This window comes from Nematolebias whitei, chromosome 8, assembly GCF_014905685.2.
Source record: "Nematolebias whitei isolate Nwh7 chromosome 8, NemWhi1, whole genome shotgun sequence".
Taxonomy (NCBI): domain Eukaryota; kingdom Metazoa; phylum Chordata; class Actinopteri; order Cyprinodontiformes; family Rivulidae; genus Nematolebias; species Nematolebias whitei.
The window spans coordinates 16,217,439-16,243,120 of record NC_056505.1 but is presented as its reverse complement, the minus strand read 5'-3'; the positions used below and the strand labels follow the sequence as shown (position 1 = coordinate 16,243,120).

Here is a 25,682-nt window from a genome sequence, read left to right as displayed (position 1 = left end):
GGGGGGGGGGGGGGTATGTAGGCTGCAGAGAAGGCCACTATGAACATTAAAAAAACAATATTTCCTCCTCTGCATTAAAAACACCCAGTCTTAGCCTAATTTATTTTAGCTAAGTAAGTTATAACATCAATAAAAGAATCACTAGATTGCAGGGATTATATCATTTAAAAAAAAAAACCGCAGCTTGTTATCTAATGCTTATTATTACAACAGCTTGCTGTGTTTCTCATGCTGCTTTCCTGACGCAGCCTTCTGTCACCTCTGATCTGTGGCCTACAACAAGCCTGTATGTTCTGAACAAAATGTTTGGACTATTTTATTTTTATTTTTTTTTATTAGCATGCATACACAAACTTGATTCAGATCCTGACATGGCTTTTCTATAGGAAGGAATTTAACAAACCCGTCAGCAAATTTGAGAAAACATCATAATGCATGTTCTTATTTTCATTTACCCACAGAGCAGAGTAAAACGCCTTCTTTGTTTCTGCAGATGGCTGCCACTCAGGATGTCAAGGGGAAAGGAGAAGGGGGAGACCAGAATTTTGACTACATGTTCAAGCTGCTGATCATTGGCAACAGCAGCGTGGGTAAAACGTCCTTCCTGTTCCGCTACGCCGACGATGCCTTCACTTCAGCCTTTGTCAGCACAGTGGGCATCGACTTCAAAGTGAAGACGGTGTACAAAAACGACAAGAGGATCAAACTGCAGATCTGGGTATGAAATAGCTTTCGAGCGTTCAATATTCAGAAGTGAGCCACAAAATGTTCGTTGACAAACCAACCCCAGCTTCAGCCTACTTGATGTTTATACATTTGACTATGCATTTTAAATATATAAACCTGTATAGGTTTTTAAATTTTAATTGATTTAGCGAAATGGTGAACGTTTACTTGCTACAACTGTCTGGAAGAAAGGGTTTTTTTGTGGTTCTAAAATTTGGAGTCGGGACCCCACTACAAAACATCAAGTTAAGAGTCTTGCGATGACTACTAGAAGCAAAATTACATTTAAAATAATTGGTAATCACAGTTGTTGGTAATTGTTATGAGAGATATAAAGTGTTACTCAATAAAAATGACACAATTCTTATTTTTATCATTATAACCCTTGTTTAATTGGCCCAATTGTAATGATTGCTTACCATGACTAAAAGATAGTTGGGGTTGCAAGTTCCCACCTCGGTTATTTTGTAGTTCTAAAGCTAAAAAGTTGGAGAATCAACACTTTTTGTTTCTGTTTTCTTCTTTTAGCCATTGTGCCCCTGTTGAGTGATTCCTGTCACTGAAAGACCATCATTCATTGTCCTGAGCTCATTATGTCTCATGCGTTTCTGCATTGATCAATATGTGTCAAGGACTGTGACAGTTTGGGACTAGACGGCAGTAGGTATTTGGCATTAATAAAAAGGGGCTTGTCGAGGCATTTATTCGGTTCAAGTCAGTGTTTTGGCTTGTGGGATATATCATATATTTCTTAGTATGCTGTGATAGTCTTGGCCATTCGTATCCTGAGGATTCACAGAACAATTAAGAATATCTACAGCTTCACAGGCAACATGTTTAAAGGTCAGTGTAAGAGTTGAAATTTGTCTCAGTTAAAATTTAGCACATTATTTGACACATGTGCAAAAACTAAACTTCAGGATGATCTTAGTCATTGAACCATGTTTTACATAAGGCTGAGGGATTTATCTACTCAGTAAAAACTCAGGAAAGGCTATATTGTATTTGAATGCTGTGATCTAAGTGTGGAGACAGATGGAAATCTCAACATTACTGACAGGAAATTAGTAAGTGTCGGTGCAGCACAGCAGAGACGAACGCAGGAAACAACACCTTCTCCACAACATGTGGGAAACGGCAGAATCTGTTTAATTAGGAGTCCACTGGAGCTGTAGAGGCAGATTGTCTCCTAATAAAATAATTCATTTTCTTGTCTTCTATTTTCTTCCTCATTGGTATATTTAAATATGAAGGTTTAGCTCTATTTTTTCACCATTTTACAAGAACTAGCCAAACGTTTGGTGTTTTCTTGGCAAAAAAAATAGCTGAAGAAGAGGCACTCACATCAAAATGTGAAAACTTGGCGTTGAACGCCGAGTGATAATCAGAATAATGTGTTTATCATCAGCACAGACGAGCATATTCAGAAGGGAAAAGAACTGCCCTTACATCCAGATAATTGGCTTGTCTCTTTTAGTTGGGCTCACAGTGAGCTGAGACATGCACTAAGTGGCCTTTTAAGGTGATGACTATTGGCGCGAGTCCTTGTGGTGGACCCACATCATAATATATAAAAGCTGTTCCTGTAATTAAATGAGACTGCTGAACAGAACACAAATGCATGGCTAGGTCGTTAAAAACCAGATGCACACCTAAAGCTGATTTCTTTTTTTCTTTTTCAACTTTCTGTCTCTGCTCACTTTCTCACCAGTCAGTCATCAGCTGATTCGGCTGATTTCTGCTGAGCTTGCAGCTACATGCAATGCTTTTCAAAGTGCTCAAATTTTCAGGACTCAAGCAGATTCTCCTTTCCTTGCTTCCACTCTATCCTTTTAACTAAGCACAAGCAAAATGGTGGGCAGAAACAGGCTGAGAATGCTATGCTAAGGACTTAGCTGAGAAATTACATTCAAATCCAGACAAGAAGATTAAATAATGTGCTCAGATGGCCTGTGTATGAACTGGACTATTAAGATGAGTATTAGCAAATATGCAAGTACAGTTTGTTTTTGCTATAAACTGACAGAAGGCTGTAGCTGTGCTTTGTGAGTGGAAGCTGTGCAGACTGAAAGCTCCATTTCTGTGAAGTGGAAGGTCAGATTTGTCCTCTGGCTATAACAGGCGCACAGTTGCCGCCATGTGCAGATGAACAGAACGCAAAGGAACACAATCCAGAGCTGCCTGTTGGGCGTCTGTTTAACAGGAGCCAAGTGGAGCAGCCAGAAGTCTTCTGACATGAGTCCCAGAAGCCTGGAAACACACTTGTTGTGGGTGTAAGAACAATGCTGTAAACGTACAACATGATCGAGCTTTGTTTAATTCTACTGAACAGTTCAATGATAATAATCAGAAGAAAAAAAAATCAATAAGAAATACAACTGTGAACAAACGTTTTCTTCCCATTCGCTTTAGCATTTTGTCCTGACATTATCTATTATTGTTTGGCTTTGAGACATTTCTGTCATCTTATCTCCAACAGCAGTGCACAGCTACTCTGTATTAAAATAATTCAACTTCTATATTTAGACCATTTCCTGTGAATTACATGTCACAAGCTAAGCTTTTAATACTGCACTGCTGAGCCTTTTAACAGAGCCAAATTATTATTTTACTGAGCAAAAATGTCAGACCTATCAAGCAACACTGAGGTGCTGCTCTTGGTGCGTTATCAATGCAAAGTCAGCAAGGCAATTAGTAAAATGATTGTTTCCAGATTATGTGCACAATGGAAGATGATTATCGTTTTTATGTGTGAATGTCAGCATATTAATAAATACAGTGTCTGCTTATTAACAGTGTTGTTGTGCATCTGTTTGTGCTGTACAGGGTTTAAGTCCATATTGCTGAGTTTGACAGTCCAGCAGCTCTTTTAAGTCGTGTTGTCTTTGTGTAGGACACTGCAGGCCAGGAGCGCTACAGAACCATCACCACAGCTTACTACCGTGGAGCCATGGGCTTCATCCTCATGTACGACATCACCAACGAGGAGTCCTTCGGTGCTGTGCAGGACTGGTGAGTCAAGCTTCATCAGATTTGTATATACTGTAGGTGAAATGAAGTGTAACTTTCTGTTGCTGTGAGTCAAGTCCACCATGATGTTGTGCAACCCTCTTCACCTCCTGCTAAAGCCAACAGTGTGCCTCGCTCTCCTAACATATGGAATCTGACACTTTTCATGCAACATACACTTTTGGCTCTGCGATGAAGGAGAAACTTGTCAAGGTCACAGCTCTGGCCTCTTCATGAGTCACACCAACTGAGCAACAACTCTGAAGCAAATGTCTGTTCTGTTGGATGATGCATTTGTGTCTGAACACGGGGTTGGAAGGCAGCGTTCAGTTAGTTATAGAAACTAGGTTTTTATGTGAACAAAACTGTTATAAAAACACCACAAATAATACTTGTACAGATAATTGTACAGATTGTGTGGATGCTTATGAAGCATTCACACCACTGTGATCCATTTTTCTTCCAAACGTTTTTCAGCATCTTTCTTGTTCCACATTTCTTGTGCCATTTCAACAAATCATAATATCAAAACATTCAGCTTTTTCAGGACAGTCCTGCTATGAGTTTTGGTATTAATGAAACTTTAGCTTTTTGACATATTTAACCTTTTCTGCCACTTTTTTCCTCATGTGAAATGAATTGAGCTCATTTTACATCCTTCAAATCTTTAGATCTGTTTACACTGCTCCTTTCACATTTTGTTCTGGTTCAGCTCCTTTCAGCTTCCTTGTGCAAATTCAAACTTTTTTTTCAGCTACTTTCAGCTGCTTTAAGCTGTTTTTTGCTCCTTTCAGATTCTTTCTGCTAACTACAACATGTGTGTGCTTCTTCTAACTTTGTTTTGCTGATTTAATTTGTTATGCTCCTTTCAACTTATTTCTAGAAGTTTTAGTATTTTCTACTATTTCTGCGACTTTAGCTGTTTTATACTAATTTTAGCCTTTTCAGCTAATTGCACATTTTTTGCACTAATTTCAAACATTTTCAGCCAAATTCAGCAAAAATGTGCTCTCTCCACTTTCTTCTGGTAATTTAATTTTCTTTCTGTTTTTTATTTTTTTTAGCTTCTTTCCAGCTGGGATTTTGTAGCTATTGTCAGCTTTTTTCAGATAGTTTCCACTTTTTTGTGCTCATTTCTGCTTCTTTCAGCCTAATTCAGCAATCGTGTACTTTCTGCTTTCTTCTGCTAATTTAAGCTTGTTCTATAGTTTCTGTTACCTTTTTAGTATTTTCTAGCTAATTTTGTCTGTTTTCAGATAAATTCAAAATTTTTTGTGGTAATTTCTGCTTCTTTCAGCCCAATTAACTTCTTTCTGATAGTTTCAGCTTGTAATACTCCTTTCAGCTTAATTATTTTTTCAGTTTAATTATGCTAGTTTCAGCTTTTTCTGCTATTTCAGCTACTATTTAGCTGTTTTATGCTAAATTTCAGCTCTTTTTGCTTTTTCTGGAAGTTTAAAATTCTTTTTGCCTTTCAGCTACTTTTCAGCAATTTTTTTTTGCTAATTCCAGCTCTTTTTTTTAGCTAATTTCCTAATTTTTTGTACAAATCTTTGCTTATTTAAACTTATTTCAGCAAATAAGTGTTCTTTCTGCTTTCTTCTGCTAATTTAGGCTTGTTCTTCTATTTCAGCTACATTTCAGCATTTTTTTTTTAGCTCATTTCATCTGTTTTTCAGCAAGTTCCTCTGTAATAAGCATTCACACTGCTTTGTCCGTTGTTGGGGCTGATAAAATATACCATTTGGACTTTCTGGCAGCTCAAAAAAGTAATGTACATATAAGTGTTTAAATAAAATGATGTTTTTAGATTAGTGTTGCATCAATAAAAAATCAATTATTGGTGCAGATGGTGGTGTTGTAGGGCTGTTTGAATCATAATTAATGCCTGTGTGCTTAGCTCTTATCACTCAAATTGCAACCTTTTACAGTTGTTTCAGAAAGCCCCTGTCTTTGCAAATACTACTGTCTAGTTAACTGTAATTAATAAATGTTTAAAAGCAATATACAGCTCAGAGGGAACATCACAACAACTGTTTAAAAGCTCCACGTTATCAGCCTAATTCAGATTAATTTCCTGTCACTGTAAACAAAAAAGGGCTTTTCATGTAAAGACAGACCCAAGCCAGACGCACCTATTATTCTTTTAAGACCTCTTTGACTCTTTGACAGTACACTGCTGTCAGAGCACTGTCTGTGGTGGCTATCTAATTAAAGGAGCCAAGTGTGTCACTGGCAACAGCAATCCCAGAGGGTTACCTGACAGTTTACTTAGCAGACAGAGTGCAAATCAATCAACTGTTAAAAAACAAGGGGGCTTCTTTTTGATCCTTCACAAAACTGAATTTACTTTTTGTCACTTGCTTTAATTCCACTTTCTCTTTCCCTTGTTTCTTGTCACAATGTTGAAGAAAAAAAATGTTTCCATGGTAATGGCTCCTTCCAGACTGTGGCTGAATTAGGCTTGTGACGTGCTCATTTCATGCCTGAGTCACAGACAAACCAGAGAACTCCTGTACAGTAACACTGTCATCAAGTATTGGACCTAAACTGGCCGAAATGACCACCATGAGAAGTGTTTTAGCAACAACTGGACACTGAACAGGAGACATAATGCTGACATCTCTCCTGTTTTTATTTCTTCTGCTGCCTCTTTATCTCCTGTTTTCAGCCAGTGGTGTGTTTGCTGCCCTACTTTCAGTCAAACTGCAACTTCACAGGAAAAACATGTTCCTTAAATTCCTTTCCATATTGTGAGCAGCCTGCAGAGGTTTGAACAGAGAAACTGGAATTGTACTGTCAGTGCAGTTTTTACCTCTACTGACAGCGCTTACAGTGGGTTTTTAATACATAGTTTATGGCTAAAGTTATGCCAGTCCATCTATCTGTCCAACCGTCCATCTATCCATCCATCTAGAAATAATTACATGCAGATAGCTTTTCTAAGCAAATTAACAGAAGTGTTGCCTTTTTGATTCCTCAATTATAAAAGGATTCAAGAGGTTTAGACACTGGTTTGAAGTGTGAGAAGTTTCCAGAGTTTCAAAAATAAATAATGGCCTACATGCCGCTGCATATTTTCAGTATTGGAGGAGAAATTGACCCATTTTTCTGGTGATGCATTCAGTGACTCAAATATTACATGATGCCAAAAGGACGGAGATTATGTCACTTTCCTTGACCGGTCCAAATGAGAAATAAACATTACATCATGTTCTCTCCTCTTCCTTCTTTCTTTTTCGGAAGAATCCTGTACAAAATAACAACACATAAACAAGTCGTATGATTATTTTTATTTTTTTTAATGGAGCAGAGCATCAGCTGTAATTGTGTGAATGTTTATGAAGCGTTCACACAATTGTGATCCATTTTTCTTCTGTACGCTTTTCGGCACGATTCTTGTTCCGCAGTTTTCAATCTATTTCAACAAATCATAAATCAAAACGTTCAGCTCTTTCAGGACAATCCTGTTATAACTTTTGGTATTGGTGTAACTTTAGCTTTTTGAAATATTTAGCCTTTTCTGCCACTTTTTTCTCAGAGAAAATGAATTGAGCTCATTTTACATCCTTCAATTCTTTAGATCTGTTTACAACCTTTTTCTGCTCCTTTCACAGTTTGTTCAACTTCTTTCAGCTTGTGCAAATTTAAACTTTTTTTTTTTTGCCGTTTTAAGGTAATTTCAGGTGTTTTTTCAGCTTGTTATGCTTTTTGCTTAATTTTTTCTGCTAATTTCAATTATTTCTACTATTACTATTAGATGTTTTTACGCTAATTTTATCTTTTTAAGCCAATTCCATATTTTTGGCACTCATTTCAACTTTTTTTCAGCCTAAATCAGCAAAAATCTATAACAATTTAACTTTCTTTCTTTTTCTTTTTTTTAGCAACTTTTCAACTGTTTTTTTTTTTTTTTTTTTTAATTTAGCCTTTTTCTATAAAATTTTACCTTTTTTTTTTTTTTTTTTTTTTATTAACTTTTCAACTGTTTTTTTTTTTTTTTTTGTAATTTCAGCTTTTTTCAGATAATTTCCACTTTTTTGTGCTCATTAGTGCTTCTTTTAGCAAACACGTGCTCTTTCTTTCTTTTGCTAATGTAAGCTTGTTTTAACTTTCAGCTAGTTTTTATTAGTGTTTTTTAGCTAATTTCCTCATTTTTGTGCCAATTTCTGCTTATTTAAACCTAATTCAGCAAATATGAGCTCTTTGTTAATTTTAGGCTTGTTCTTCCATTTCAGCTACATTTCAGCATGTTTTTAATTAATTTAAGCTGTTTTTCAGCAAGTTCTTCAGACTTCACACTGCATTTTTGCGGGAAATGCAATTTCTCTAATTTAAATAAGATGCGTGTATTTGTGTCTGATTTCATGCAGGTCGACCCAGATAAAAACCTACTCGTGGGATAATGCACAGGTGGTGCTAGCTGGGAATAAGTGTGATATGGAGGAAGAGAGGGTGGTCTCAGTGGACAGTGGTCGGCTGCTGGCAGAACAGTTGGGTAGGTCATAAAACAACATTCACCACATTGGTTTGCATCATCTTCATTTTGTTGCACAAGAAACATTCAAAACGTTGTTTTCTTTCCCTCCATGTCGTCTCGTGTTCTTATCTTAAGGTTTTGAGTTCTTCGAAACAAGCGCCAAGGACAACATCAATGTCAAGCAGACCTTTGAACGACTCGTCGACCTAATCTGCGACAAGATGTCCGAGAGCTTAGACACCGATCCGGCTGTCACCACTGGAGCCCCCACCGCCAAACTGACAGACAGCGCCCCGCCCCTCCAACCATCTGGATGCAACTGTTAGTGACCGCTGTTTGGAAGCAGCACAGGTCCTGCTAGGTGGTGGAGTGAGCATCATGCTCACTCTGCTTTACTGCCTCCTCTGGACTGCAGTTCACTCTTTAGTAGTAAAAGTCGCATTGTCTCCCAACTTTATCACCTTATATAAAAGAGCAAATAACCAGGAAACAAGTCATGGCTAACGTAAAACGTAACATCACAGGTTATCTAGAATATAGCAAAACACTATTCTTATTCTTCAACTAGTTAGTATAATAGTAAACTGAATATATCTGACAGGGTTTCCAGTAGTTCACACTCATACTGCACAGGTAAGACCTTTAAACTTGTTAAGACTAGGACGAGAGGTAGAATCAGTGACTGCTTTAATAAGTTGCGCAAACTGTCCTTTTATTCTTTCCTTTTGACTCCTAAAGCTGCCAAATCTTTGATTTATAGCTCTAGAAGATGTAGCAGCTTTCTTGTGTGTGATGACTGTAATAATAAGTGTGTGGCTGTGACTGTACAGTAAGTGAGTGTGGATTTGCATGAGTGTAAGCGTTGCGTCCTAATACCATAAAAAGTCTACCTTTGGAGAAAAAAGTGGCCTTTTAGCATCTCCAACATGGCCTCTGTATAAGTCCCATTGTCCTGCAAACTGTTGGAATGGATCAAGTGCTGATGCGAGAAGATTTTCACCCTTTGCTGTCTGTAGATGTGTCATTTCTTCAATAATTATACCTTACAATCGTAAAAGCAACTCAGTCATTATCCTCAGCCTATAAGAAGCCCCTTCACTGTTTCACACAAAGAGCATGCTGCCAAAAATATCAAGCATTTGTCCTGTTTTGTCTAAAGGCTGGTCTTTCCCAGAGCTCTTCATCATCAGCTCCATGCGATGGCAACGATACCGTCCATCAAATGAAAGTCTCAAGCTGTCAAAGCACAGCAACATGTGTGACAAAATCAGATGATGTGTCCTGGCATGGAATAAACAGCCATAATTTTTCGAGCCAGCATGCTTTTGTGCTTTAAAAACAAAGTCCCTTCTTAGAAAAAAAAAACAAGAAAAACATTTCATTAAGTTGCTTAGGGGGAGTTTTTCTTCCTGCAAACTTATCCTGCTGTCTTTATTGATCCATCCATGTAGTGTAAACCTCGTAGCTACTTTAAACAGTTTGTTTAACTTCATAAGGAAAACAATTTTTGTGCCAAAACATTACATTTTTTCTAGCAATGATAATTGCTTGTTGCATAGCTGAATAAAATAAAAATAAAAAAACGTGCATGAAGTCAGTCCTCACTGGTCAGTGTAGATTTATGTTCTAGGACACTGTATATATCACTCTGTGTAACAGATTTAGGAGCATTTCCATAGCGCTCGCTATGAGATGCAAAGGGCCAATAAGTGCAATATTTTATGAATTAAATTCTGTAAATAGTTTCTTCTGTCCTTGGAGTGTAACAACTCCTATCTGTGGTATGCGAGTGGTGAGTGGTCGAAATGGGTCTGAAAATGTTGCACTCTGAAAGACGGGCTTCATTCAGAGCCTGCTGTCACAGATCCTGTGATCTGATGTGTGTGTGTGTGTGTGCGTGCGTGTGTGTTTACCTGCCATATTGCAGAGATAAATTACAGTTATAAAGTGTATTGTTTGTGTATACCTTTTGTACCGATGTATTTGCGTGCTGTATGCTGTTCCTGCTATCTGTTGGGTGTCGACTGACCATCTAGTATCATGTTAACATGCAGTGTTATTGTAAAGATAGTCAGGGAGGGAACTTAGTCCATGCCATATGCCATGCTGTTAAGATTCACAAAAGAGGAAAAAAAGGGAAATTAGTTCAAAGATCTGCGTGTTAGCATCTGTCAGTGTGTATTAGTAAAACCTGTTGCCATGAATTAAATTATATAAAATCTTCAGTCAAGATTTATTTCACACACAAATGGACAAACAGTCAATCTGGTTAAAAAAAAAACAAAAAAAAAAACTAAAATCATTTTAGAAATCTAAGACTTTACGTGTGACTGAATATATTTCATGGAGTGCAAACAAAGTAAAAAGTAAAGAGTATGTTTTTGAGATTATAAGAAATAAATTCAAACTCTATCATTTGGTTTCTGTGTTCTCTGTTTCTTCACTGGTGAGAACAAGACATGATGGACAAATCTGGAGGCTACTGACCTGTGAGCAGGCCTGATGTCTCAGCAGCATGGCACCGTTACTTCTTTCCTCTCTCATTCATTTGTAGTCAAACAGCACCACCCAGTGGTAGAGTTGAAGCTCTGCAGCCTTGAAGTTTGTAAAAAAAATCATCAGTTTAGTGTACAGTATTTATCCATCCATCCATCCATTATATTTTACCCACTTCTTTTATTTTGGGTCACGGGGGTCACCGGTGCCCATGTTCAGCAATCACTGTGTGAGGGCCCAAGTCCATCACAGGGACACAGGGACACAAACCACCATTCACTCTCTCACACCTATGGACAATTTAGAGTTACCAATCAGCCTAACATACATGTTTTTGGGAGGAAACCGGAGTACACGGAGAAAACCCACGCATGCACGGAGAGAACATGCAAACTTCACCCAGAAAGGCCCCTGGACAGGGATTTAAACCAAGGACCTGCTCGCTGAGAGGCAGCAGCTCTACCAGTTGTGCCACAATGCTGACAGTATTTAATTTTTAGTGAAATTTGTGCAAACTAAATTGAGATGTTTGTATAGATCAAATTCCATCCATCCATCCATCCATCCATCCATCCATCCATCCATCCATCCATCCATCCATCCATCCATCCATCCATCCTCTATCTGCTTAGTCCTTATTAAACAAAAATCTTGATAGCATCATTTGTTTAACTGTTACATAATTTGAAAAATATAATCATAAATTTATAGTAAATTAAAATAGTACAATTGTTTACGTTGTCATAATGCCAGTAACTGTATGGGTATTGAGGATGAAAAGTCTCTGCCACTTTTTTTTTAAATAGTCCAAAGCTGAGATTAAAAAAAATATCTGCATATAGTATTTTGTACATATTCTAAAAGCAAATGTTCTTTTATTTGTCTCCATCCTTAGATTCTGAGAAGTAAAACGCACATTTTTCTTTCTCAATACTTTAAGTTATAGAGAGTGATGTTGAAAGAAAACGTTTTAACACTCTGCAGTGGGCGGAAGCTCAAACTGGTCAAATATTTACATTTTTAACAAGATTCATATTATTTCTGCAGGAAAACTCTGGAGTGAATTCAAGAAAAATCTGTGAAAAACCAGGAAGGAGCTAAGTCAAAAACTGTATCCAGAAAGGACTAGAGCAGGGGTCTGCAACCTGTGGTTCTGGAGCCACATGTGGCTCTTTCAAGCTTTGACCAAAACTAGCATAAAACTGAACTTTATAGGATGTTATCCCTGCAACAACAACAAAAAAATCACTAGTTTTAGCAGTTTTCCTGTCAATTCCTTTGCACATATGGGGATACAAGTACTAATACAAAGAGTAAATTATACTCACTTTAACTTTATGCTTTATTTCTTCCAAGTTTTTTTTTTTTTCCTGCTTGCTCTCGACGAAGGCGGACACTTTTCCCTCCTGCTCCGACTCCGAGGACATCTGTGGACCTGTGTTGGCAGTGTCCACGAACAAACTCACTGCCTTCATCGGCTTGTGTTTTACTTGGACGGGCTGTACTGACATGTAATCTTGTTGTGCTTCGGTGCAATGACAATAAAGCGGATTCTGATTCTGAAGTAGGATACTCAATTTCTCCACACTCATACAAAAAATAAATAAAATAAAATAAGCCTGGATAGTTCAATGTTTTAGTTTCTGTTAATTGTCAAAATAATATATTTTTCTTCCTTTACAAGAATCCAGTCTCCTGTGATAGACTTGCAACCTGGATATGGGCACCAGTGACCCCCTGCAATCCAAAAAGGAAAAAGCAAGTACAGTAAAGATGATGGATGAATGGAATCTAGTCTTTTCGTCTTAAAACGTAAATGTATCAATAAATGTTAACAATCACTGGATGTTTTTAGTTTTATAATTTCACACCTACTGGCCCCCTCTAACAAACTTAAAAGTGGCCACCAGCTGATAATAACAATTCTAACAGATTTTGTGGCTCTGGTCACATTTAATTTAGTGAAAGGAAGGGGCAGAAATGATTTATTTGATCCTAAAGGTTGCAGACCCTTGGACTAGGGAATGACTATCAATGTAAAACCAAAAAAACTCCTAAGGTTGTCATTGTGGCCTGTCATGCCTAATTTAAGTAATAAAGTCAAGTATTTGTTGTAAATGCTGTATGCAACAAACTAACAAAACAAAAAGTATTATTTTACAATATAATAAAATGTTCTTGTGTGTGTGCCTGAAATACAGAAATCAGCTTCAGGGTTGTTCTCGTGAAGTCCCAAACTCACAGAGCACCCACACATATTTAACATCTGAAAGAATGAGAAGGAGCCAGCAGGTAGGCAAAATCAACCCATGCTTTTATTTAATCCATTGCATATAAAAACTTTTTTCATTCTTTTTTTTTTTTTACATTTTTTTAGATAAAGTTGTATGATCTACAGTGCTATCCAATAGACTGCGATTAACAAAGAATCCAATAAAATAACATTTTAATTGTCCTGTGAAACGTCCAGACAAGTTGGCATTCTAAAGACAAACCCCCCTCCCCCCAAAAAAAATAATTGTCCTGAAGACCTTTTTTTTGTTGTTGTTGGTAAAGTTACAGTTTGTTTTCATTTGAAACCATAAAAAAATAGAACAGATAATGAGAGAAAAAATAAAAATAAAACACTATTTCCATTGGTCCAGGGCTGTTTCAGATCTACAGTATGTGTCAAAATAAGAGTCCTGGTTTCAGGACAAGGATGCAATCCACCCGCCTGCCTTCCTTCAGTACAGAAACAGATTAACCACCCCCCACCCACCTTCTGTCCCGGCAGAAAAATGTGTGGTTTTTTTTTTTTGTTTGTTTGGATATTGCAAGTAATATGAGTGAAAGTGGGTCGAGCATAGATAAGCAGCACACCGTCAGTGTTTCAGCCGTAATTAATGCAGCAGTGGCTGAACATGCAGATGTGTCTCAAAGCCTCTGTGCTTCGTAGGGCCGCGGTCATACACACACACATGCACACACACTCTCGTATTCAGTGTTTGCAGCTGTGATCTGATCAAAACTCAGACCACTCAGCTGAGTCCCTCCCTTAAAGTCTATTGTGAGCGGGTCTCCAGCATTTACGACTCTTTAGACATTTGGCTGCAGGCCACATTCATTCCTGCAGCAAATCTTTGACTTGTGGTTAACCCGAACTTCCACACACCTCTGCACCGACATGCAGTATGTTCCTACCCAGAGTCATATATGTGACGGAGCTAATTCTATTTGGCTGTGAGATTGAAAAGGCAACTTTTCTCCACAAGACATCAGGCCAACCAAAGCCAAAAGATTCCCCAATGCAGCAAAAGGAGAACAAGATAATTTAAAAAATAAAGGAAAAGGCTAATTCAAATGATGTATTGACTTTAAGGCACAGCCCATGGGCCAAGGAACAGCTTCTTTAAAAAATTAAAATAAATAAATTTGGCTTTCCCTCTCTTACCTCTGAGCAAGTTCTCAGGTAAGCAACAGGTCGATGGATCGTTTACACCGAAGCTCAAGTGTGATAAACATTCTCTCAACAAGAGGTACGTAATACAGCCACACCATCACCACAAGGGATGATAAGAATCAACCATTTACAGCAAACTGCATTATGATAGTAACAACATTAATAATTATATAGTATGTACAGAACAATAAATATGTTTGTAAACAGCAATAAACCAGATTTTCTTATTACAGGTAAGGGCATAAGGTGAGGATGAAAATAAAACGTTGGCACAAAATTAAAGATAAATTAAAACTTTTTTTTAAAAAAGCAGTGTGCAGTGTTTCAAGTTTTTTTTTCTCCTTTTTTTACATTAGTGAACTTTTTCTAAAATATATACAGGGCAAACAAAAGTATATTTGGGTTCTATAACGGGCAAGCCTGTATTGTGGTCTAAACTACAGAGAAGTACTTACTTCTACTGTGCAAAACAACACATAGAAAAATAAACAGATAAATAATAGCATTGGGTTTAGGTGATTTAAAATGTGAAAACATAGAAAATGGACTTGGCAGATGTTGACACATGTGTTTAAGGATGATTCTGTGTCTTTGTGAATTGAAATAATCTAAGTATTAAGAGTTCATGAGTTTATTAGTGCATTAAATACAGGGGTTCCCAACCCTGGTCCTTGAGGAACACCATCTTGCATGTTTTACTTGTTTCCTGCTTTGCCACACCTGGTTTGAATAAATGGTGATTCACAGGCTTCTGCAGAACTTGATGAAGTAATTAAATCAGTGAAGCAGGTGTGTTGGAGCAGGAAAACAACTTAAACATGCAGGATGGTGTTCCTCAGGGACCAGGGTTGGGAACCACCGCATCAAAAATATCTACATGGAGAATTGTCATCTGTGACAGTAATGCTAGAAGCTGATTGTCTTGTTGAAAACAAAGACAGTGAACTGAAGTTAACAATGGGATGCACAAATAAATACCGCATTTGTATAATGATGGGAAAAAAAAAACAACTTTGACTTTTTTTGGTTCTGCTGAAAGGTTATAAACAATCAATATCTTACCTGTTACAGATAGCTCTTTGAACAACCTCAGATTTGAAAAGTAGAGTTTATATCGAATTTGGCTGATGAGCTAACGGCTAGTCTGAGTGGGGTCAGGATCAAAGTGGGTTGCTGCCATCTTAAAGCTACTTCCCACAACAATTTCACAGCATTTCACATGAACACCATTTAGTACACCTGTATATTTCTGAAAATTTAAGAAAAAACAGTAATTTACAAATAATTACATGTATTTCTCTCTTGCTAGCACAAATTCTAGCAGCGGTGCTGACCTTCCTGAAGAAATACCACAGCATTTCTTCTAGAAGAATCATCTAATCCAAATCCATAGAGGCGTAAAAGTTAAAAATAGCACTTGTATGAAATGCTTCAATATATTCAGTATAGCAGTTGTTTTAGGAATAGAGTACACTAGTCCCTCATTTATCGTGGGGAATCCATACCCTGAAGCCCCGTGATAAGTGGAAAAAAACGCAAAGTAGGAATAGTAGTACAAATAGTAAGTAGTAGTTTATATATATATATATATATATATATATATATATATATATATATATATATATATATATAGGCGTTTTAAACCCTTCTCACACTCTTGCAATATTCTAAACAATGTTCCTAAACTCTAAACGCTCTATAAGAGCACAGAATGTCATGATTTCAGCTCCCTGCCTCATCTGCTCGTTGTCACCTGCAAGCGCTCTTGGCCACGCCCACTTCTCCATGCTGTACGGAGAACAGCTGATCAGCTGCAGCAGGAAGTTTATCCAGCAGTATGAGCTGCACAAAGGTGCAGGAGGAGCTAAAAAATTTAGAATAATTTATTTTAAATAAAAATTCCATGCTGTTCGTGCGGCTCATCCATCAATCAGCCATTTGTGTGTCACATCCAATCTTGTTTTGAAAAAACGCGATAGAGATAGTCCGCGATACACGAACTGCGAAGTAGCGAGTGACTACTGTAATCTGTTTTGGTCTTGGTCACCTTCACACTAGTTGTTAGCTATTCAAGGAGCTATCTGCAGCAGGTAAACTATTAATCGTTCATAACCTTGTCACAGAGCCCTCCTTTGAACCTACCTCCTTTAAACAAGCATCTTTTACTTGTTTTCAACCAAAAAGATGGAGAAAAGTAATGCAAACTTTCATAACGTTGGCATAAAATTACCCTGGCCATGTTTAACATTTTTACTATTTCTAAACACGTGGAGCTCTAATCAAACATCTTTAAAAAAGGTGCTTTTTGTATTGTAACTACAAAGCATTGCATTGTCTCAGGGTGTGTTCAAAAGAACTACAGGCAACAATAATAACATTTAAGGGCTTCATCCACGTCATTAACTCCAGTGAGATGAAAAGCAGAAGACCTCGGGTTTTTGCTTCTATCTCAGAGAAGAAGCTAAAAAAAAAAAAAAAAAGACCGTTATTAAAAAATAATCAAATCTCAACACACAGGACTAACTGAAAACAAGTATAGTGGTATGGGAATAGTAGTATAAATGCTATTGGAGCAAGTGCAAAAGGATCTGAACACTCAAATCTTCCAGCTGTCAACTCTTCAGAACACTGGATGTCACTTTTCTCCCGGTTGGTTTTCATTTAACAAAAGAAAAGCCTCGGATTGCAAAAGTAAATTCTAGAAAATATCAGAATCTTAAATACAGTACAAAAATCAAAGAGGTCTGGGACAGCGTCACAGCTGTTCAGATTGAAGCTTTTTGTCAGTTGGGTGTTCGAGGAAGACTTCCACATCACAAATGCGTTTCCTAAAGCTCCCGTTTGTCCTGCAGCGACCGTCTCTGCAGCACACCGTCAGGCTCTCAGCCCAACAGCAGCATCAACACGCTTCCTAATTCATAGCAGGGAGAATATGATCTAACCAGAACGGAGATTCTCACCAATAACTGTCTCTTTAGAGTTATCAGCACTTAATCGAACAGAAAGACACTACAGAACTTTCAGGCAAGGCTGAGACGAAGCAGAAAGACAGAGAACGACGTCGTTTACGAGCAGCACTGAGCAGACCGCTACCGCTCGCCTGCGTCCTACACTTCAGGTTGAGAGGACGAGTGAACGTGACAGCAGAGACACACCACCCCAGCACGAATGGGAATGAAAGAGGAGTTTCCTGAGTGCAAAAAAAGTTGAAGTAGTACCGACGGGCGTGTCTAAATAAAGCTGACGAGAGGAGTGGGCAAAAGGTGGAGAGCAGCACACGCTTTGGAACCAGAAACAGATGTATAAAAACCAAAGTTCACAAAAAAAAAAAATCTATAAATAATAATCTGTTGTTACTAAGAAGAAAAGTTAATCAGGTGCTGTCTGTAACTGCTATGTGTCGGGGGATTTCTCCTCCTCCCCTCTCTCCTCCTCTGCTACGTCTTCTTCTACAGCACTCGCTTGTGAGCAGGGTGTTTCCCCTTCCTGTACCACCTCCTCCTCGTCCTCCTCTTCATCCTCCCCCACCTGTTCGTCCAAAGGAATCTCTGTAGACTCAGAGTCCTGCGTACAGAGTGTTTTAGAGTCAGTGCAGCTGTTCTCTTCTTCCTCGTCCTCCTCCTCTTCTGGTTGGCTGCCACTGTCCTTCTCGGTGTCCGACTCCCCGTCCTCCTCCAGGGTGAGTTCGAACTGGAACTTCTCCCCTCCAGGGGGACGAGTGCCGTCCTCTGGCTCGTCCAAAGCAGGAGACGGACTTTGAGGGATAGTGCTTTGGTACCACTCTCGGTTGTCTTCCAACGTGTCCAGGATGTCCTGGGCATCAGGATGGACCAAGTCCGCCCACGTCTCCCACAGCGGATGGACGATATAGTCTATGAAACCAACCTATAACATGCATGAAGGACAAGGTGGACATCAGTCCATGCTTATACGCTACAGTCTGGTGATGTATTTATGTGGCTGCAATCATTACCTGGCTCTTTTCCACGGAGGCGTTGTGTTTGTCACACATGGGGCTGATCTCCATGCCTCTCTCCCTTTCTCTGTCACCTTGGCTGAAAAACTCCTCCATGATGCGGTCTGTCCACTGTCGGTACAGCTGAAGAGGCTTGGTGGGGTTGCTCAGGTCTGCGCAGTGAACCATGTTCTGGAGAACCTGAATAAACCAAATAACAGATTTTGTAAGGCATAGTTTGCACAGTCTCACCTATTTTTGATAACGTCCAATAAACAGTGCAGGGATTTCTCTGGTCATGTGAGCTGTCAGTCAGCTGGGCATCAAGCTGAAAGAAAATGAGACTAAACTGTTCCAGGCTAGAAAAGAGGAAGAGAACGGTTTTGTCGGCCAGAAGCATTGCACCTATCAGTCTATTAAGCCTGCTATACACAATAAACACAGCTAACCAACTAGCTAATGTCAGCTTGTCAGGTTCAGAAAAATTACTTTGAAAGGGTAAAAAAAAAAAGCATTAAGAATTAATATTTTGTAAAATAAGTATTTTTGAGTTAATAAAATAAAAATGGGCTGATTTGGCTACTTAAAGCCAAGACTCCATCCTATTTTCTGTAACGTATCATTACACGAGATTATATTTTAAAGCATTCTGACTTTGACATCCTTATACATTTATATTTTCATGACAACTACTAACCTTGGTCTTCTTCTCTTTTCTAGACTGATACAACTTACTGTGTGAATGTTTATGAAGCATTCACACTCGGCGTGATTCTCGTCCTGCAGTTTTCAAGCTATTTCAACAAATCATATATCAAAAAGTTCTGCTCATTCAGAAGAAATGTGTTATGACTTTTGGTGCAATTTTAGCTTTTTGAAATATTTAGCCTTTTCTGACACTTTTTTCTTATAGGAAATGAATTGAGCTCATTTTACATCCTTCAGATCTTTAGATCTGTTTACAGCCTTTTACTGCTCCTTTCACATTTTGTTCTGCTTCAGCTTCTTTCAACTTCTTTGAGCAAATTTAAACTTCTTTCAGCTACTTTCAGCTGGTTTGTTCAGCTGTTTTGTGCTTGTTTCGGGATCTTTATGCTAACTACAACATTATTGTTGTTCTTCTAACTTCTTTCTGCTAATTTCCACTTGTTATGCTCCTTTCTGCTTATTTATGCAAGTTTCAGCTTTTTCTACAATTTCAGCTACTATTTAGCCATTTTATGCTAATTTTAGTACAGCTCATTTAAACGTTTTTCAGCCAAATTGAGCAAAAATGTGCTCTCCTCAATTCCTTCTGGTAATTTAAACTTCTTTCTGACTTTTTATCTACTTTGCAGCTAGTTTTATGCTAATTTCAGCTTTTTCCCAGGTAATTTCTACTTTATTATGCTCCTTTCTGCTTCTTTCTGCAAACATGTTCTTTCTGCTTTCTTCTACTAATTTAAGCTTGTTCTACTTTTTCAGCTACCTTGATGGCATTTTTTAAAACTAATTTCTGCTGTTTTCAGATAAATTGTAATTTCTGCTACTTTCAGCCTAATCAAATTATTTCTGCTAATTTAAACAAGTTATGCTCCTTTCAGTTTATTTCTGCTAGTTTCAGTTATTTCAGCTACTTTTTAGCTATTTTTTATGCTACTATTAGCTTTTTCAGCTAATGCCACATTTTTTTTCCACTCATTTCAATTTTTGTGTTATTTCTGCTTTCTCCTGCTGATTTACACTTGTTCTACATTTACAGCTACGTTTCAGCATGTTTTTTATAGCTAATTTCAGCAAGTTCTTCTGCAATAAGCATTCACACTGCATTTTCGCAGGAAATGCAATTTCTCTAGTTTATCTTTCTTGTGTTTTTTGGTTCTAATAATAAAAGTTGATGTCATGCTTCCAGTTGTGTTTGTTTATGCAAAATGTAGCCAAAACTCTTTTAGCTGTAAAGATTTAGTGTGATTCTCCCTGGTATGACTGACTTTATGTATTCTGTGCAGCTCGATATAAAACATGACCACGAATGTATTTTTATAAGAGCGGAGAGTCTCTGAACAGAACCACAGCTGGGCCCAGTGGAATCCAGGAGTGAGCTAATTTGAGGCTCACCTCACAGGAGGGAGGTGGACCGGCTGGTGACCTGGTGCAGCAGCAACAACCTGGAACTCAATGCCCAGAAGACAGTGGAGATGATTGTGGATTTCAGGAAAGCCACAGCCCCTCTGCCCCCCCTCACCTGTAATGATACCTCCGTCACCACTGCAAATTCTTATCGGTTCCTCGGCACCACCATCACCCAGGACCTCAAGTGGGAGCCAACCATCAGCTCCCTCATCAAGAAGGCCCAGCAGAGACTGTACTTCCTGCGACAGCTGAAGAAGGCCAAGCTGCCGGCCAAGCTGATGGTGCAGTTCTACACAGCCATCATCGAGTCCATCCTCAGCTCCTCCATCACGGTGTGGTACGCCGGGGCCACTGCCAGGGACAGACTCAGACTGCAGCGCGTTGTGCGCTCAAGTGAGAAGGTGATCGGCTGCAGCCTTCCATCCCTCCACGACCTGTACGTCTCCAGGACTGTGAGGCGAGTAGGTCGGATCACAGCTGACCCTGCTCACCCTGCACACGGACTGTTTGAACCACTCCCCTCAGGCAGGAGGCTTCGGTCCATTCGGACCAGAACCTCCCGCCATAAGAACAGTTTCTTCCCCTCTGCTGTTGGACTCCTGAACACTCATAATGCTACCTCATAATTTCTGCTTTGGTCACATTACATCTGTATTATAACTGAATACTCCATCTGTACTGTTTTCTAAGCTTTTTAATTTTTTTTTTTCTCTATTGTATGGGTGTACATATGGTTATGTTATGTTTTTAATTTTACTTTATTTGTGGGTGTACACAGGCTTATGTCTTATGTAATGTTCTCATTTTTACTTAATTTTTACTTTATTTTACTTTATTTTACTTTACTACTATTCGCACCTTATGTCGAAGCAAATTCCTAGTTTGTGAACCTCGTTCATTGACATGGCGATAATAAACTGATTCTGATTCTGATTCTGACCTGTATCCTGTCGGAGTAGTTGTCCAGAAGCAACACACCAGAGCTGGTCACTTTCTTTGTTTCCACCATTGTTTTCAGATCAGCCAGCAGGTTCATGTGTTTGGACATGTCTGTTGCTAGCACCTTGAAAGACCCCAAAGCACATGGTTGCAGGTGATTAGTACAGTGGTTCAATTTATGACTGAACAGAGTAACATTAAAAACATGACACATTTCACTCAAATGTCTTAACATTTTTTTTTCTACTTACAATGTCAATGACCATTTTCCGCAGTGATTGTCGTTGTTTTTTGGTCAGGTTTTGGAAGATGTCACAGTTCTCCTCTTGTAGTAGCTTAAAACCAACTGCTAAATGGTGGTTCTCCAACACCGACGAGTCGTTGTACATCAAGGCTAGCTCAGAATCTGTAGTGAGAAGACAGTCGATCGTTTTAGTTGTACTGTGGTTTGAACATTATGACAATTATTTGTATTTGAAACATCAAATGTTTAACGTTTTCTTTGCTCTATGAGTAAATCCCCTTAACATCAAAGTTCATGCTCAATAATCCAGGTAAAAAATCCATCAAAGTTCAGTCAGGTTATCGGTATGGTTTCTTTTATTCTGTTGAAACATTTCGTCCTTCATCCAAAGGACTTCATCAATCCGAGGAGCCACAAACAGACAGTCCCACAAGTAGCACACTTCCATAGTGGACCAACCAGTTTGCTGGTGATAAGATGGTGCCTGGGGTCTGCCCTCTCCCCTGTTGACTCCTCTGAGGCAGTTATGCCTCAGAGCCCCATAAAAGCATCTAAAAAAAAAAAAAAAAAACATCCAGATGAACTGGCTGAACATAGTTGGATTTTTTTTACCTGGTTTATTGAGAATGAACTTTGATGTTTTGAACCACTTTGGCTAAGGCCACCTCTTAGGCGTTAATGGGCGAGAGAGCAGACCCCAAAAAAACATATCACCAGTAAACTGGTAGGTCTACTATGGGAATGTGCTGCTTGTGGGACTGAGTTTTTTTTGTGGCTCCTCAGACTGATGAAGTCCTTTGGATGAAGGACAAAATGTCTCAACAACAAAAATGAAGCCGTCCAGATGACCTGACTGAACTTTGTTAAATCCCCTTAACATTTTCCTGACTGGATCATTTGAATGTCTAGCTGTGACTGGACTGCCATTAGGATGCTTTAAAGTCAGCTGGAGGAAGAGGAAATCCTTGTTTGTTGCTCTTTAGTTGACAGAATATCAGTTCTAAAGATCAGCTCTTAAACAGGGTGACTCGTAATGCCTTTACTGCAGGGATTCCCTGTTTTGGGAAGCACTACACAATGTGTGTGTGTGTGTGTGTGTGTGTGTGTGTGTGTGTGTGGTGTAAGTGACTGCAGGGCATCTTTTATGTCCCGATTAGCGACACTCTTATGCAACGTTCACATTTGTCTGGAGAGTGGCTGCTTGAAGCAATGCCCAGTGGACATAAACTGTGTTTTGCTCCAAATCGCCAAATTAAGGCAACATCTGTGGGACCTCAAGCTGGGAGACGGTGAGTCAGTTAAAGAGAGATAACAGGGGTTTAAATTCCTGCTCGAGGACACATTTAAAACAAAACAAAAAAAAAACCATTACTGCTACAAGTCTGGTTTGTAGCTCTGTTTACCCACTTCCAACACAAACCTTAAAGAGTCTGAGTCATGCTGTTTGTAATTTTTGTTTCTGCCCACACTTTTAGTTAAACATGACAGTTTAAGATGGTTTATAGCAGCTTGTGCACTAACAGGCAAATGTCGTTTTTGCAATTAAACAAAATATACTTGAAAAAAAGTAGGAGGAAAAAAACCAGGGTGAATAACAACGTTTAATTATTTATCACTTTATGTGGCTCGGGCGAGGCTGCCCTCAGATTTCTGTAGGATGTTATGGTTTTTCGTGAAAAACAAAGTTCTGTTGCAATTTGCAAATATCACCAAAATAAAGACACTGCTGATCCGTTCTCTACCTTCAAATCACGTGTGCAGTAATGATGCAATTGCTTGTACTTTACATGTGACAAATGATCATCTTAAATGTGTGCTAACAAAAAGAGAATCAAGAGAGTGATGCTGTTAATCTGTTTCAGCAGCGGATCTGTTTGGACTTACTGGTGTTGATGAGGAACTGGTTCGAGACTCCAGGATGGTCCACGTCATGAATTGCACTGGCAAAGATGGCAGCTAGGATCTCGAGGTCTGTGAACACAGCCTGGAGGATGAAGAAGAAGAAGAAGGAGAAGTGGTAATGGAGCACAGATGGGAGGAGGGAGAGCACTGATGGGCCTTTGAGTTGAGCTTTGATTGGAGCTGATTGTGGAAGCTCGAGCTGTGAGCGCTGACGAGCGCGTGTCTGAGTATGTGCGCGTCGGCCGTGTGCACATGAAGCTCACCTCAAGGGCTGGTGTGGATAGCAGCACGTGAGTTGACTGTGTGACGTCAGCAGCATGAATGTTGTTGTGGTAGGCCACGTCGCTGTGATAATGGTCCTCTAAAGTCATCAGGTACGTTATAAAAGTGTCGAGTGGAATTTTAAACGTTTTTAACAAGTCCCTCTCCTGAAAATTAGACAGAGACACAAGTCGTTTTACAATCAGAAAATAACTGAAGAAATTGAACAATTAAAACATGAGCCTTTACCTGAAATATTGTGTACATCATGACTGTCAGCGGCCGATTCCCAGAGAATTCTGAGATTTTAAAGACATTAAGGCCCCATTTATTCACATGTTCCAGCTCCTGAAAGATATTTAAAGACACAATCTGAGACATTTTCTTTTAATCTTTATTGGTTTGTCCTAAGCCTAATGAAAGAACATTAGTGTGCACATAACACAAACTCACCTTAGCCAGTTCATCCTCGGTCTCAGTCTTGACACCAAAACGAGGGATATTTGAGTTTGTGAGACTCGATGAGTGCTGCAGCTTTTTCACGCCGCTGATCTGAGACATGGGCTTGTTCTTCTTCTCCTTCTCCTTCTGCGTCTGTGGGGATGGCATCTCCACCTCGTGTTGCTTGTCTGCACAGAGGGGCATGACACGCGAGTACAAAAAAAAAAAAAGTATTTGAAACAAGTATTGTGTCACCACTTACCCAGAAATGTGTTGGAGATGTACTCAGACACCTGGTTCCCTGAGCGGCTCATCTCTGAGAGGTGAGTCAGCTCCCTGTTCAGCATCCTCTTAAACTGAAACAAGAACACACAAACACACAATGGGTTTAGCAGTTTGTTGTACAGAACAGATAAATCACAAATAACTGCTTTTACAGCTGGTACTCAGAGGCACAATATGAGTAATTAACATTCAGATGAAGGACAACCAGTGTTATTTTTCAGTTTGGAGTGAGAAAGTCAACATTCTCACAAATCTAATGTGATTCTGCACTTCTTTAACTTCTTAACATCTCCAGTCATATCACACCCCACCACCCTTTAACCTGCTGGTGGGGCTCCAGGTCTAAACATCCCTGTAAGCCCTCCATCAATCTCCATTCCCCCCAACACACAGTTTTGCCCTAAAAATCACCATTTGTCTGCACATAAATCAAAGACAACAGCATATTCATTACAAAAGTTGAAAAAAATTTTCAATTTTAAATTATGTTGGACTGCGTAAAAATACTACCTGTGATATATCGCCCCTTTGAATACAACAAAGTTCTATCAAAGCAAAACCACCCCTTCGGTGTTAAGCTCGAGGAGTTTATCACTGAGAATCAACGTGCATTTTATGAAGGTTGATATGTTTGGAAATGAAAGTTTATGAACTTCCGTGTCGCTAAAAATACTTGAACATTGAAATATTCACAATACTAGGCAAAAAAATAAAATAAAATCAACTGAATCAGTGTGAAAACTGTAATTTATATTTCATATTTGATTGTTAACTGCATGAAGTTCAACATTCATACAGTCTGGTTACAAATATAAATGTGTTAGCGCATCCAAATCCTCCAAATATTGTTTTTAATCTATAATACAGATTAAGATTCAGCAGATATTTACTATACACTACAAACACTTAAAGCCGACTCCTTCACAGAGAACATCGTAACGGTGTTTTGTGTGTGTGTGTCGGGGGTGGGGGGGGGAATTCAAAAGTTAAACGGAGACACAACTTCAAAGAAATAAACCAATTTTAGTGTTAATATTGTTTAATAAATAAAAAAAAAGAAAACAGCAAAGTAAACTGAGATAGTTGCTAAAACGAGCTGTCAGGAACTTCACCTGTCTCATTTTCTCCCGGTGTTCACAAACTTCTAGGTCATGGTTGTTGCTCCAGCAGCCAGTTCACTGTTCTAAAAGTCATAAGAGTTGTCGTCTACACATGCCTGCTCCTCTCCAGCTTACGCAGCATCCACATGCAAGGCCGCACCTCCTCCTTCTCCATCAGGTGGTGGAGGAGTCGGTGAACATCGTTCTGCAGGTTCTCTGACAGCTGGTTTAAAAAAACTCTACCAACTTCAGTATGCTCTCCAGTAATTCTCTTTCAAACTGGTGCTGAC

General features: G+C 38.9%; 2 protein-coding genes across 3 annotated transcripts in view; one reads left to right on the top strand and one right to left on the bottom strand.

The window, feature by feature from the left end:
- Window positions 1-493: 493 nt before the first annotated feature.
- On the top strand, window positions 494-8,541 carry rab3c (RAB3C, member RAS oncogene family). Its single transcript, XM_037680062.1, has 4 exons — window positions 494-718; window positions 3,620-3,738; window positions 8,109-8,233; window positions 8,351-8,541. The coding sequence occupies exons 1-4, from the start codon at window positions 494-496 to the stop codon at window positions 8,539-8,541; spliced, it is 660 nt and encodes a 219-aa protein (XP_037535990.1).
- Window positions 8,542-17,474: 8,933 nt separating this feature from the next.
- Window positions 17,475-25,682, bottom strand: part of pde4d (phosphodiesterase 4D, cAMP-specific) — a 170,401-nt gene continuing 162,193 nt past the window's right edge. For both annotated transcript variants that reach the window (XM_037680991.1, XM_037680992.1), the window contains exons 7-15: window positions 24,270-24,363; window positions 24,020-24,195; window positions 23,816-23,914; window positions 23,569-23,733; window positions 23,288-23,387; window positions 21,411-21,565; window positions 21,161-21,283; window positions 18,127-18,309; window positions 17,475-18,038 (exon numbers count right to left, since the gene is read on the bottom strand). In XM_037680991.1, coding sequence (XP_037536919.1) covers window positions 17,547-18,038; window positions 18,127-18,309; window positions 21,161-21,283; window positions 21,411-21,565; window positions 23,288-23,387; window positions 23,569-23,733; window positions 23,816-23,914; window positions 24,020-24,195; window positions 24,270-24,363 — 1,587 coding nt within the window. In that variant the 3' untranslated portion in view covers window positions 17,475-17,546. The remainder of the gene's footprint in view (window positions 18,039-18,126; window positions 18,310-21,160; window positions 21,284-21,410; window positions 21,566-23,287; window positions 23,388-23,568; window positions 23,734-23,815; window positions 23,915-24,019; window positions 24,196-24,269; window positions 24,364-25,682) is intronic.

Bases quoted from the DNA above. Each gene is read 5' to 3' on its own strand.
- rab3c (XM_037680062.1), top strand. From the start codon at position 494: ATGGCTGCCACTCAGGATGTCAAGGGGAAAGGAGAAGGGGGAGACCAG. The intron at 719-3,619 runs GTATGAAATAGC...GTCTTTGTGTAG, and splicing joins GGATCAAACTGCAGATCTGG to GACACTGCAGGCCAGGAGCG. The intron at 8,234-8,350 runs GTAGGTCATAAA...TCTTATCTTAAG, and splicing joins GCTGCTGGCAGAACAGTTGG to GTTTTGAGTTCTTCGAAACA.